The sequence below is a fragment of the Podarcis tiliguerta genome (genome assembly GCF_965153285.1).
Source record: "Podarcis tiliguerta genome assembly, chromosome: 3".
NCBI lineage: Eukaryota > Metazoa > Chordata > Lepidosauria > Squamata > Lacertidae > Podarcis > Podarcis tiliguerta.
The window spans coordinates 57,820,866-57,835,816 of record NC_139536.1 but is presented as its reverse complement, the minus strand read 5'-3'; the positions used below and the strand labels follow the sequence as shown (position 1 = coordinate 57,835,816).

At 40.4% G+C, this 14,951-nt stretch overlaps 1 protein-coding gene across 3 annotated transcripts in view; it reads left to right on the top strand.

Annotated features, from left to right (window-relative positions):
• PHACTR2 (phosphatase and actin regulator 2) overlaps positions 1–14,951 on the top strand; it is a 54,896-nt gene that overhangs the window by 23,881 nt on the left and 16,064 nt on the right. For 2 of the 3 annotated variants that reach the window (XR_014509846.1, XM_083435010.1), the window contains exons 3-5: positions 6,748–6,828; positions 7,966–8,127; positions 13,088–13,324. Coding sequence is in view for 2 of the 3 variants with exons in the window: in XM_083435010.1 (XP_083291136.1) it covers positions 6,748–6,828; positions 7,966–8,127; positions 13,088–13,324 (480 nt within the window). In the remaining variant the exon portion in view is untranslated. The remainder of the gene's footprint in view (positions 1–6,747; positions 6,829–7,965; positions 8,128–13,087; positions 13,325–14,951) is intronic. The other variant, XM_083435011.1, reaches the window with a different exon arrangement.

Here is a 14,951-nt window from a genome sequence, read left to right as displayed (position 1 = left end):
AGTCCAGCACTCTAAGCACCTCACCACACTGGCTCTCTGTTGAGCATGTAGGGCAAATGTTTACTTGAGCAGACATATAAAGCCAGTCAGAGCTGTCAGATAGAAAGAAGGGGCCGTCTTGAACTGTGGGATTACAGGAAAACTGAAATGTTCTGATGAAAGAGACCGCCTTTTTTAAGATGGTGTATATGTTCATTGTAAAGGGATGCTTATCCTTAGGAAAGGCCCATGCAGTGTGTTATATCCCATTTTTTAAAAGACTTCCCATCTTTAACAACACCTTCTATGTGAGCTGAGCTACCACCTTGACACATCTGCACTCTAGCTTCCCAACTCTGTGAACACAGGTATATTTCACAAAGATACAATCCCAGTTGTGTACAAATACATAGTACACATACAAATAGCGAGGCATGCCTTCTGTATTCAGTTCCATCACTTTCCCAGCAGTAATTCTATTTTCTCCCAGTGCTTCTTTAACAAATTAACTCAGATGAAAAATCTTGAAGAACTCTGAACTTCTAAAATGACATTTATTTAAAATGCAACAGAATCATATTCTGTAGCTGTCTTGATTCTGAAATAAAGCAGATGGTCTCACTGTGTGTTGTTGAAGCGTTTGATTTTATGTTTCTTAATTTAAGTTTTAATAGCAAAACAGTAAATCACTGTTTCTTACAGAAATGTGTCTGCACAACTTTTAAAAAGATAAGATGGAACACTTTGGCAAATTATCAAGCACTAAATCTCTCCAATATTTAGTGACCTTTGCCTACGCTGTCTCATTTACTCTGCTTCAGATTCCATCTATTTTATATAATCAAAATGCAATTATGCCTTAATAAATGCAAAGTGCCTGGTATTTAGACAGCTTCCTTGCTGTACTTTTTGTTCCTTATGCATAGCTCAGATTTGGTTCCATACATTAATAAATCTAATGCTTCTGCTCTTGTTCATGGAGAATTTAAATTGATGGGTGGCTGCTGCTGTGATGCAGTGGGAAGGAGGAAATGAGCACAGCTCAGTTCTGGTGTTTTGACTATAACACTGCCAGCAAGAGACATTAATTAGCTGAAGCAAAATATTCTATTAATAATATAAAAAACCCAAGTATATTTACAGCATCATCATCTTTATTCATCTTTATTAATCTTACGTGGAAAAACTTCAGACAGAAAAACCACGCTCCTTACTTCTCCCTAGAATCTTCTGCTCAAAGTGACATTCCACATCACTTCAGGATAAGGTGAGCTCTTCTGCATCCCTCACAGAATCCATCAAAAAAATTTTTGCTACAAAGGTCACCTAAGGCAGATGGACTTTGTGGCTCTCTTTCTGCCAGCTGTGTCTAGAACTCCCATCTTCTATAGGGCACTCTCTCTCATCTTCCAGAACCATCTTTTCCCTGAGACACATGGATTAATCTTTACTGTAATCAAGTTTAAGGTGTAAGTAAATCTACATGCTCACATTTCCTTACACCAGTGTGGTGTAGTGGTTAAGAGCGGTAGCCTCGTAATCTGGTGAACTGGGTTCGCGTCTCCGCTCCTCCACATGCAGCTGCTGGGTGACCTTGGGCCAGTCACACTTCTTTGAAGTCTCTCAGCCCCACTCACCTCACAGAGTGTTTGTTGTGGGGGAGGAAGGGAAAGGAGAATGTTAGCCGCTTTGAGATTCCTTAAAGGAAGTGAAAGGTGGGATATCAAATCCAAACTCCTCCTCTTCTTCTTCTCTTCCCTTCTCTTCCTTCTGTGGTAGGCCATACATTTCTTGAGAGCAAGTACCTCTCTTTTTGTTTATGGAATAATCTTGAGTGCTATGCATGCTAATGGGGGTGAATTATAATGTGTGAGACAAGACAAGACTGTCTTGTCTGTGAGGTGTAATTCAGATGTTTAGATGACCACATCTATCCCCTGTAACATTTTGCTTTAAAGAAGCCACAATTAGACTGGAGCATGAGCGTAATGAGTGAGGTGTATAAATGTTTTAAGTCATCAGAACCTGAGGAAGTAGAATTTCAGATTTTTGAGCATCTAAATTAGATGCCCAAAAGTAACATTTTAGAGCTTGAGATGAACTTGAGAACAATTTGTGCTGAGAGTATTTTGCGGGAACTTGTGGCAAGTGGCCATAGGTCAGTGGAAGAGCATGTGGTTTGAAGCAGACATTCCCAGGTTCAAGCCACTGGGATTACACAATTGAAGGGAAGTACACTTTGATCTTCCATCGCCATCTGAACAAGGGCCACTGGGAGACCGCACCCTCTGTAGTATCACCCTATGTAGTATCAACTTTCTAACTATACAAAGACTAAAGTTTCTCTATCCATTAGCTAGAGAAGAAGCAGCTGCAAAGAGCTTGCTCTCCCCCCCCCCCCCGCGTTTGCTAGAAAGATCACACTGTTCCAACTTCCTGAATTTGCTTGCTTTCCCTCTTCACTCTCCATTCCATTTTCTTTTTTGCATCATGTCTGTTAGTCCCTGCTTGCCGGCTACAAGCTGTCTTATCTTTTTTTTTTTTTAATATCTGTACAGGATTTAGAAAAATGTTAGGCACTCTATAAGTGTTAAAATAAAAATAGCAGCAGAGTTGGGAATATTTCTGCTGAGAGAAACATTAGAGAGCTATCATTCTTCAAACTAGACAAACTCAGAGCTCAGAGCAGCCAATGACTCAGAATAATGTCTTAAGATGCCGATAAATACATATTAGTGGCCCTACACATTTCAGTAAATCTCCTTTAGGGTCTTTCTGTAACAGGCAGACGACTGACATATGTACAGTACCTTTGTAACAAACACTCCAAAACTATAGTGTTCCTATCGATACATACAAATATATTTATAAATATTCCAAACATTTTCTGGGCGAATATATATAACCAATATACAAGTTACAAAAATGTGCACAAAAATATTATTTATTAACTTAGTCACAAAAACATGCAACACTTTAGAAACTTCAGCACATGAATGCCTACAGCTATTTAAAAGCACATACAGTTGCACAGATATCTGGACAATATATTCTTCCATAATTAAAAGCAGTAACATGGGTATCTTACCAAAATCACAAATTACATACGGTAGTCTTTTGGCAAACATAACAGAAAGATCTAGGGCATCAGAAAGTTTTCCAATGCAAATTCAGTCCCGTCCCCATCCCCAATGTGAATTACCCTAATTTCCAGGAAATTTTTGAACTCAGAATTTTCTGGCAAACTCATTTCCCTCCCCCACCAAATAGAGGGGGTTGTCAGCAATGGGATGTCCTGGGCTGGCAGTGGTCCTTATTAAGACACAACCTTCCAAGTGCATGATTAGCCCTGCCAGATTAGAGCAGCATTATCAGATCAGCATGAAGGTGGTTCAAGCCCTGGTGTTCAGAAAAAGCGAAAAATGGGATGAGGAGGGTTCTTTAGAAACTCAATGAATATAGGACAATAAAGCACCCCAAACTGATGATTGAGGAATTCAACACCTTTTATCTAGCAGCTTAAGAAAATACAGTTGCATATGGAGGTGCTGCAATATGTTATCTGACTATGTATATTCATGAATAAGTTTCTCTACAAAGTAGGAAAACTGACTTGTCTCTCACAGACTTCCCGAGATCAGACATGATCATAAACATTCTGCATTTATTTCTTTTGTTATATATGTATATTTCTATAAAGAAGTATGTGATTGGAAAAGAGGATGTGAAAACAAAACCTAGGGTGCATCCGTATATTAAAAGAGAATGTCCCCTATAAAGCTAAAGTACTTTGTATCTGTTGAACTGCAATATTTTCCATGATTTTTTAAAGTAATATTTTTATTGAGTTTTTCAAAACAAGCCATATTTTGTGAATGCAATAATAAAGAAAAGGCTATTTGGTGCTTTTAAAGTATTGCCTGTGACTTAATACATTTATAACTGAAAACATCTGCAACTGAATATATTTATACATCTATTTTTGAGGGGGTTTCTTTTTTCCAAACAGGCAGGCGGCATCATGCAAGCGACCTGCTGCTTTGCACCAAGTTCTTTGGATCAAGGCCATTGTGTTTAAAGGTGGGATGGGGAGCCTTTGGCCCTCCAGGTTTTGTTTGAACATCTGGAGAGTTACAGGTTCTCCATTCCTGATTTAAAGAATATTTAATACTTTGCAAAAACTAAAAACGGCAGGTCTCTATCCAATTGGCTCACACTGAAACCAGGCAGAGGCAAGGGAAGAGAACATCTTGGTGGTGAACAATATGTGACTGTGCAGAAGGAGTTGTAATTTGCTTAAGGCAGTGTGGAACATTCTTGAACCTGCATGCTGCTAAAGTTGGTAATTACTACTTTGCCTTAAAAAAAATGAGGCAAAATATAGAAGGTAAAAATTAAGGAGGCAAAGCAAAAAGGATTGGTTTTTACAGGCTTTTTGAAATAAGAAAGGAGGCATATAGGATTTTAGCGGGAGGAACATTCCATGCATACAAAGAAGCTAAAGAAAAGGGAAGATGAAGAGAAACAGACCAAGCAAGAGACATGAAAAAATGATGACTTGTAGCAATAAGCAGGACAGATAGGATAGCTGTAGCTCCACAAGCCAAGTGTGCCTGCTCGGGGCCTGATACGGAAATATTCTGATTGTTTAATCATTTAATGTCAGTATGGCTCACTGGTGTCCTGTTCTGAGTAAGGAGGAGATAGTGGCTTAAGGGAGCAGATAAATCTGAGCCATAGTTAAATCCCAAAAATGCTGCTTTGTGAGGCACATGATGAATACACAGAGATTGGAAGTGTGGATGGCAGGACTGATGATAGAAATGGCAAGAGGAAGGGACTCCACCTGACCTAGCTTATGGATAGCACTTGAGGAAAGTAAAATGCTTAATTCTCTCCCAGCAATGGGAGATGAAAGGGGGGAAGGATTAAACAAGTGGAAGAAGCAAACATATAAAGAGTCACATTCAGAAGATAGACTAAACAATTACCCTATTTTTTGCTCTATAAGACTCACTTTTTTCCCTCCTAAAAAGTAAGGGGAAATGTGTGTGCATCTTATGGAGCGAATGCAGGCTATGCAGCTATCCCAGAAGCCAGAACAGCAAGAGGGATCGCTGCTTTTGCTGCACAGTGATCCCTCTTGCTGTTCTGGCTTCTGGGATTCAGAATATTTTTTTTCTTGTTTTTCTCCTCCAAAAACTAGGTGCGTCTTGTGGTCTGGTGCATCTTATGGAGCGAAAAATACAGTATATTTTTAAAGGACAGGGTATTAGCAAATGCTTCAGAAAGTCAGTATGAACAATTGGCAAGCCAGGGATGATATGCCACACTTAAATCCACTGGGTATTCTAGTCTCAAAGAATGAATTGTGGTTCTTTGGGATTCCATTATTGTGGTCTTAGATAGATGTGGTCTGTGAAGCATGGCTGCAGATCTGCCTTGGTTGACAATCAGGGACCTCTGATGTTCTGCAACTCTCTTGGATAATGTGCACTTTCCTTGTGCAAGTATTGCATTGTATTCCATTGGAGCCACAGATGCTCAGAAGTACCAGTTTACCTTCAAGGATTATTTGTTTGTGTTTCTGCATCTTTCTGGCAGCAGAGATAAGTTTTATAAGCAAACAAAGCAGCTTATGGTATACTTCCTGGAAACTGCAAAATATGCGTGCACAGAAAGTTACATAGTAACTTGCATCACAGCATCCAAGAAGCTATGGAAAGTCCCCTTGTACAGTAGCCAGTAAGACCTGGCCGAAACTGGAAGTCTTCAGACTGAAGGAAGCTGCCTGACACTAAGTAGGACTATTGGTCCATATTGCTCAGTTTTATGTATTCGGACAGAGCCAGTGGCCCTCTGGGATTTCAGACATGGTTCTCTCTGAGCCCTACCTGGAGATGCCTGGGATTGAACCTGGGACCTAGAAGCTTTTCCACCGAGTTACGGCTCTTCCCCAACCTGAACCACGTGAAGGAAGCTGAAAGGCAGTCATTATATACAGGTTGGAGACCCCACTTTGAAGGTCGCTTTGTATTCATCATAGCATGTGCTCTCAGATGACTAGCCAGTGGTTTCTGTACAAGGGGATTTCCTGATATATCAGGCTGTACGTTATGCAACATTTTGTGCACTCATGTTTCCAGGAACTATGACATGCATAGCTTTATATAAGAAGAGATACATTTTCCCACTTCCAGGGTGGTGTTTTACGAAGAATTCCTGTCAGCACTGGGATTTCCACTTGGGCAGCAGGACTTTCTCTATGTCTCCTGCCCCTGCTCTTTTATAGAGGCCTGGGGAGACCTGAGGGGCAGAAGAGCAGGGAAACATTCCATTACACAAGAAGAAATCCTTGCACTAACAGAACACTCGCCTTAGGGCTACATTGTATTTCATCCAAAACTTGGATGGGAAGAATGATTGCCTGTCATACAAAACAATGCCTTAACAGAGTATGTGAGTGTGACTCCACCATTACAAATTTGCATAATATATTTCTGTTCTGGAGGTTCATTGCTATTCTTGTTACTAATAAAAAAAATGTAGCTGCACTTGTTAACAAAAGATCAAACAGCGTCGCTGACTTGTACAGTGCTCCTTTTCTTTCTAACAACAATATTTTGAAAAGCTATTGCTGAAGACAAAGGCTAAGGTCTTCGCTTTTGTTCTTTTTAATCTTTTTCTGGCTTTAAATATATATATATAATTGCTATAATTGATTTTCAGTGTATTAATGTCTACATTTTGTCTGTTTCTTTTTTGAAGTGCTGGAAAGAAAGATATCAACAAGGCAAAGCAGAGAGGAGTTGATAAGAAGGGGTGTCCTGAAGGAAATAACTGAACAAGGTGATGGCAATTAATATAGGCAGCTGCTAATAACTTTTGTATACCATTTAAATGATTAGCATTATTTTTCTGATGCTACTATCATTGTTTTGAAACTCTGTGACATGACTGATACAGCCTTTAGTATTACGGCAGGGACACATCCTTTCAAGCCAGACTCATAACCCGCTTGTGGTAAAACCCCTGGGTCCTCCATTATACGCACAAACCATAATTCAGTCTGTCATTTGTGTCTCATTGTTTGGGAAAGTGAACTGAATAGCAAGGTATATTCAGGAGAGAACATGGGAGTGTACTTGAATCCAAGTATTTGTGTCAGGTGGCTGGGCTGGGGTGGGGGAGCCTGCCATGCATCTAAGTATTGTTTTGTTGAGTCTAGATGCCAAGGGATGGAAGACATGCTTCAAAGACTGCTTGGCATGCCCAAAAGAGGGTGTCAAGTACTCACAATAAAACTGTTGATAACATAATAATGCTGCTACAGAAATCTATGGGGCGACCACACTTGAAATTCTGTGTATAGTTCTGGTCGCCACACCTCTCAAAAGATATAGAGCTGGAAGAGGTACAGGAAAGAGCAACCAAAATGATCAAAGGGATGAAGCAACTCCTCTATGAGGCAATGTTACAACATGTTGGGGCCTTTTATTTTGGGGAAAGGTGTTGTGTGCACATTGGCTTGCTCAGGTTGACTAGGAACGGCTAAATATTAGGTGACAATTAGTGGTCTGGTAATGTAAGTACAGTGGTACCTCGGGTTACAGACGCTTCAGGTTACAGACTCTCCTAACCCAGAAATAGTACCTCGGGTTAAGAACTTTGCTTCAGAATGAGAACAGAAATCACGCAGCGGCAGCGGGAGGCCCCATTAGCTAAAGTGGTACCTCAGGTTAAGAACAGTTTCAGGTTAAGAACAGACCTCCAGAATGAATTAAGTTCTTAACCCGAGGTACCACTGTATTCTAGGCATTCAAGCGCTTGTTAATGTAGATTCCTTCCTCCCTTTCCAATATAGCTTCATCACATTTTATGTACATCAAGCGTGCGGCTCATTGCTGTATGCTGCAACCCTGTAAGTGGGAAGCGCTTACATACATTGTCAGTGTAAGGCAATAACTTTGTTATCATTTATTGCAGATGGAGAGATAACAGTAAATTATGAAACCTCAAACGGCCACACGATAGTAATCACTGAAGATGCCATACAGGGAGAAAATGTCACAAAGACCGCAGAAGAGAATAGCTCCACATCAGCAAAAGCAACACCAGCTACAGAAGAGAGAAAAGATGGCAAAAGGGGTAATTTAAAATGCAACTCATCTGGATTGATTTTTCATTTTAAAAACATGAGTAGATGGTTTATGTGAACGGTTATACTGAAGATGACTCTGCCAATAGCAACAAGGAAGCCAATGTAGAGATAGGCTTTGCAGAAACAAGATGGCAGCTAATCTTTTTAAGTGGCATCTTTTCAATCAGAAATACAAATTTAAAATGGAACATAAAGTTGGTCCTGTTGGAAGTGGAGGAAAAGGTGGTAGGTGTGGAAGAGGAGCAGGTTTTTATTTGTTTTACCAGACATGAATGGAGCGTTGTCTGTGGCTTAATGAGAGGCAATTAGAATTGCACGAGAAGGCCATTCACTGAATCTTGGCTTAACCTCCATCCCAAAGTTGTGAGACTAACATTAGAGCAGGTGTTGTGTGGGGGGCTTGTGTACCACCCTGAGCTCCTTCAAAGAAGGGCAGGATGTACATCATACAAAAGCATTTATATAGAATGGAACAGTTACAGACTACAAGATGATGGTGGACAGAAGCTCACCACCACCACCAAAAGTTGATTTATGAACTTTTTCTACAAAGGAAAATACACAATGTTGTTGTTTAGTCGTTTAGTCGTGTCCGACTCTTTGTGACCCCATGGACCAGAGCACGCCAGGCACTTCTATCTACACAAATACACAATACCCTAATGGAAACATCTTTTTTTTAAGTGGGTGCCCTGCTGTTCTATAGCTGGCACTACAAGTACTGTGCATGCCACAAGGTTGTTATTTGCTTTCTATGTGAGAAAATCAGTAAGAACATAAGAACAGCCATTCTGTATCAGGCAAAAAATTCCATCCTGCCTGGCACTCCTGATTTTCCACAGTGGTTGACCAGAAGCCCACAAGCAGAAAGTGAAGATGCTTGCCTCTATCAACTGGTATTCAGAGAAATACTGCTACTGGACATGGAGGCTGTATTTAGCTTACAATTTATTACAATTAATGGAACTTTGCTTCATGTAGTCTTGGGGCCAAATGACAAAGAAACATCAAAAACTCTTGGCATTTCTGATTGTAGTTTGACAGAAGACTGGAGGCTTCAATTTTGATTGGAGCAATGGGTTACCTGTATATTTTTCACAACAAAGCAAATTGATGATCCTGGAATGCTGTTAGTCTGATCAAAATTAGAGCCTCCCTTCTGCCAGTCATTTAACTCAATACAGAGAAATCAGGAGATCCAACCATGATGTCTTTCCATGGGCATATGTTCTGCATTTTTGAGGGATAACTCTAGATACTTGAGAGAGCCATCGGACAAGTAATACTCATTCAAATAATTCCTAAATCTTGCAGAGGGAAAGAAGGCAGTGATTGCTTATTTACATTCATTGCTGCATCTAACTGTTTACCATGACTGGTGTATTTCATAGCTTCAAGCACTCCATAGCAGAAATAGAATATTTCTGGTAATCACAACATTGTTTTCTCAAATATAATAGTTATGAATAGTCAGTACCCATTTTCCATAAAAGCTAACTCAAACTGCTGTGATCAAAGATGGTACACTTCTGAATACCAAACCCTGGTAAGAAATCTAGGGGAGAAAGTCATTGCTTCCATGCTCTGCTTGTAGCCCTCCCAGAGAAATTTGCTTGTTGCCATAGGTAACAGTGCTGGACTGTACTGAACTTTAGGTCTGACCCCGCAAGGCAGTTTAAAACATTTTTAACCATACATTTCCATAGATGAAGAAACATGACAGATTTCTCTTTGACGGTGCATATTCAAGATAACTACAGACAACACTGTATCACCTCCCTGTTGTACCTGCAGTCAGGGTAACAGAAGGGATGATTAATTTTTTTCTATGCATGCTAATAGGTGCATCCTAATAAAAATTGGTGATTTATGAATAAAGGGGAAAGGTTTGGTGGCAATTCCAGATTAATTGATAAAGTATGTGATCACGTACATATGTGCCTTTATGAGGTCTTGTTGCTCATCTGTATCTTATCGTTATGAAGGAGCTCCTTGCAGTCTCACTGAAATGAATGAAGGCTGTGCCTGAAATCTTAAAAGGCAAATGCTGTGTGTTTGTCAAACAAACCTAGCAGCCTAATCCAGGATTCTTTCTAGCCATGTGAAATAAGAAACAAGTGTGTTTCCTACAAAAAAATGTTGCTAGTTACAAATAGAGCATATTCTCCTGAGAGTACATTCAAAGACAAGTGACCTTTCACATGATATATGCATGAAGATGGGTGGTTTTCCCCCCACTTGGTCTCTGTTATAGCAGATAGGTTTATGTGCCCTTTGCCTGCTTGAGGTTTTTGAGTTTGTTTGTTTTAACCTTTTCTCTATAAATACAAAGTATTAAAACTACTCCTACGAAACCCAGGTCTGCAATACTGCCCATGGTTCTTCTGTGCTCACGATTATATTGATCTCGGCTCATATTCATCTCAGTAGGACTTATGTATACATAACTAGTGGTGGGATTGTATATCTGATTTCTTTTCATGTTCAGGAATGGGACTTTTAACAAGAGCAGAAAATGAGCAGAACTGTAATAATGAAATGCTGAATGCCTTGATGATTAGGCCATGGTAGACTGGTACACTGAGCACAGAAAGAGTTAAGAGTGTTTTTGGAAGCAAAACTGTTCCTGATAAACAATTCTAGAAATGTTAAATGCTTCCGAAGTTTGTCGCCTTGCAGATGCTTTCTACATTTTGAGTGTTGCTATTAGTAATAATGATGGGGTGTCAACCCTCCAAGAGGCATGTTTAGAAGGAGGTACTTCTCTTGTACCAAAATAATAAGAACATGCTGACAGGTTTTCATCTGCTTGTATTTTGGGTAAATGATTATTGAGTGCATGCTGTATAAGTGATCTTGCCCTAAATCTTTTATAAATCTGTCATCTGCTTTAAGAAATACCATGTTCTCAAAAGAAGAAGAAGAAATAAACACTAAAATTACCCAGCATGTATCAAGCAACACTGAGTATAAATGATTTCTGTCCTACACAGATGTTGTAATAGCTGAGCACATACCATTTTAGAATTGTAATTTGGCTTAGAACTGGTAGCAGAAGAGCTAGTTAATTTAGGGGGTTACCAATGATAATGTGAGAGGGGAACTTGAATCAAAAAGTAACAAAATTGGCATGATTCCATACCATGCTTACATACTACTGACTAGGTGAGCCAGCAGGGTTTTCTGGGTGCAGTCCATTGTATGTGGCCTGGGCCCTCTGACCCACATGCAGAAAGGACACAGATTTGCATCAAATTTGCATATGCTTTGTCTAATATGTAAATTTTACAAGTGAAGCAGAGTCCAAAAATAAATCAGTGGCCACACATATAATAAAATATCTGACAGAATGTGAACAAGTGAAGCTTTCCCCATAAATGTATTTCTATACTACAAGAGGTTTAACTTGTTTAATTTCTGCCTTCCACACAGCACAAGAACTCTGCTTTCCTCAATGCTATCCCTAAACCAAATCCTAGACAGCAATCCTATACCCGCTTACCTGGGAGTAATCCCCATTAAACACAAATAAACTTACTTCTGAGTAGACATTCCTCATCTCTCAGGTTAATCAACAACCCATGGCCTTGAAACTAGGGGGACTGTTGTTTTTGTTTGTTAATATGGTATATCTTTTTGTAGTTTTGCATTGCAAACTGCTCTGTGAGCCTGAGGTTGGATAGCTGAGTCGGTAGAGCATGAGGGTCTTAATCCCAGGGTTGTGGGTTTGAGCCCCACTTTGAGTAACAGATTCCTGCATCACAGGGGGTTGGACTAGATGATCCTCATGCTCCCTTCCAGCTCTACAATTTTATGATTCTATGATCCTCAGAAGAAGGGCAGTATAGAAATCAAATTAATATTAATAAGTGAACTATACAGTGAATTATTAATGAGTGCCAGGACTTTAGCGCATGCAGGGAAAACTACCTAAGCCTCTGCAGAGTTTTTACATTTGCCTTTTTTTGGGGAGGGGGGGATTCTTCAACATCCACCTATACTTACTGTGTGTTGGTATTTGCAGAAAAGAGCTGCTAGGAACTACCTGATCTCAGACAGACTCATCACAAGAATGAGGCATCCTGGTTGCTAGGGGAAAAGGAAGGGCAAACTGGAGATTCCAAGGACTAGTAGATGAAACAGAAGCTGGAAAAGTGTACTAAAGAGGAGGGGAGAACAACGGCTCCTTAGGATCCTAGAGATTCCTGTTGCCCAGTGTCAATTACAGCTGTTACTTCACTTATTGGCTATGAACATTGAAAGGCAGGAGCAGCAAGGCTCCCTCATCTCAAAGAAGTCACTTAGAAGGGTACCTGCATATTTACTTCATAACTTACTTTCTAGGAGAGCTAGAGACCCTTGCTTTTAAAAAAAATGAAAACGCAGAGTCTGGGGTTCCTGCTGGCTGTGATCTTGTTATATCAGTAACTCCTGTACCTGTCTCTTGGCAGCCCTGGTCACATGTGACACGCACAACTGTATTTACTTGTCTCACATACTGTTGGTTTTTACATACTAATTATTTCTAATAATAACGCTGTTTATCTCTTGAGAATGGGGTAGAGATCCAAATATGGTCTGGTGAATTGGAATAAATTGAGCTTTGGTTGCTTGAGAAGTATCTCTGAAATGATTGTAATGACACTATCCTCCTTCAGTGGGAACTGAATTATTTTTTAAAAGCTGCTCCCTTGTTTCTGCATATTGAGAGCCTCTCTGGGCCGCACGATGGACCTGGGAGATGTACTAGACAGACTTGATGTAATTTGGCTGCAATTCCTTTCTTAAAAAAAAATAAATAAATCAGAAATGTTGCTGATTCTCAAGAGGTGGAGCAGTTTGGAGAGATGTGTTTGTTTGTTTGTTTGTTTGTTTGTTTGTTTGTTTGGCATCCTGCCAGTTGTCGTCTGTTTGTCAGTTGCTTTCTGTTCACTTTCTCATCCATAGAGAAACCTCTTCCTAAAGGTTCTGAAACATCGGCACCCCGTGCCCCACCACCGCCACCTCCTAAATCTAAGCCTAAAGCTAAAAAAGCAACCATACCTCCAAAAAACGCTACTGCTGCTGCCACTAGCCATAAGACTAACGAAGTGCCACATGCTAAAAAAAAGGGCAAGGCTCCTGCCAAGCAGGCCTCTGCGCCGCCTCCCAAGCCAACAAGCCGCGGTGCAAACCGAGAAGCTGGTGAGTAACACATGGGTTGGTCGTTCCATAATGCATGCTGTGGGTATTAACATACGGGTGCCCAGCTTTGGATTTGTGGCGCTTACTGCTTGCTTTCGATGTCAGAAATACTAATACAGTGTGTGTCTTGTCAGTAGCTAACTCTTCACTGCCTTTGTTCTCTAATGCACTCTACTGCCGAATAAATGCCACTGGCTGTGCTTCCTTGCCACAGCCACCGGCATTAAAAGTACAGGGAGCAGCAACTTCCAGACATTTTACCCATTAGCATGCATTCAGCTGAACAAGCGCTACAACATCATGGAAACAGGCAGATGACAGTCGTTGGCTTTGCATCTGATGATAATAAGACTTGGGTGTTGTAATGCGTGGCTGGGCAACACACAGCCCAGTGTAGAGCAAACTTCGTGGTTATCATGCTCTGTTATTAAAATTTTGAAAATTTTAATTGGTTAGAATTTGTTGGTTAGAATAAATGTACATTGCTAGCCCTCCTGGATAGCGAGGCTGATTTGAAAACAAAAGAACAAAAAACCAAAAGAAAACCCCCCAAAGGATTGGTCAGTATTGACAGCTAAACTAAGAATATATGATGAAGCTAAGGGTTGTGGGGTTAATGACTGCATATCGCCTTTATAATGACCACTACCAAAATGCCGTTGGTGGATATAGCTGTGTACACACGTAGCCTTTAAAATGCCCAGCAGTTGTTTTTCCAAAGTGTGCTTTTGTAAATAGCGACTTGTAATTGTACACCCCTTCATGCGATGGCGTCATTTTCTCATTCTTTCCAAAGAGGGGCTAAAAACTGATTCATTGTTGATGTCCTGATATACAGAGGATATATATTGGTAGTATAAAGAGACAACTAAGTTGCTGTACTGCTTCCAAGTTTGCTTATTTCATTCCTGGACAAGTTAAATGTGGTGAGGGCGAGGAGCGCAGATATCAGTAGGTGTGCTCCCAGTAGGAAATGACCTGAAAAGCAATTCTATCTGTACATGCATACATGAGAAGTGCATTCTCATCACAAAACGGGTTGTTACCATTCCTGCAGAATGTACTTTAGATCAACAGATGGTTGGACAGGGACAACATGGGGATGGCGTTGTGTGTACAGCACCCTAAAAAGGCGTCTACATCCAATGCCGAATGCATACTGCCATTCTCTGTGTGCACATTCAGTGGTATCCCTGCCCCCCCCCCAAAACTTCTTCCTTCAAATGGGGGGGGGGGGACAAACAACGTTTAGCATCTGAAAGTCTTTATACAAGGACTTGGAAATCATGCAGCTTAAGACACAGTGAAGGCTGGGTTCTCTTTACTTGCTTCTATTCTGATTTCCTCCCCCTCCCAATATTTCAAAAATACCTTAGCAATAATGAGTTTGTGAAACCTTTTCTAACATTAAGTTTCCAAGGATGGCAGATAACATTGAAAAAGCCTGTGAAATGCAGAGGCAAATTGCCCACGCCTGATCTTAGAGGCACAGTAACAGGCAGCATGTGATTAGCATTTTGTTTCAGCAGTAGCAGGGATTTGAGCCGCTGCGGTGGCACCCCAGGAATGCAGCACTTTACATCAGATCTGAAAGTGTTGGGTGGTGTGCTTAGGGAGTTTATTGGTT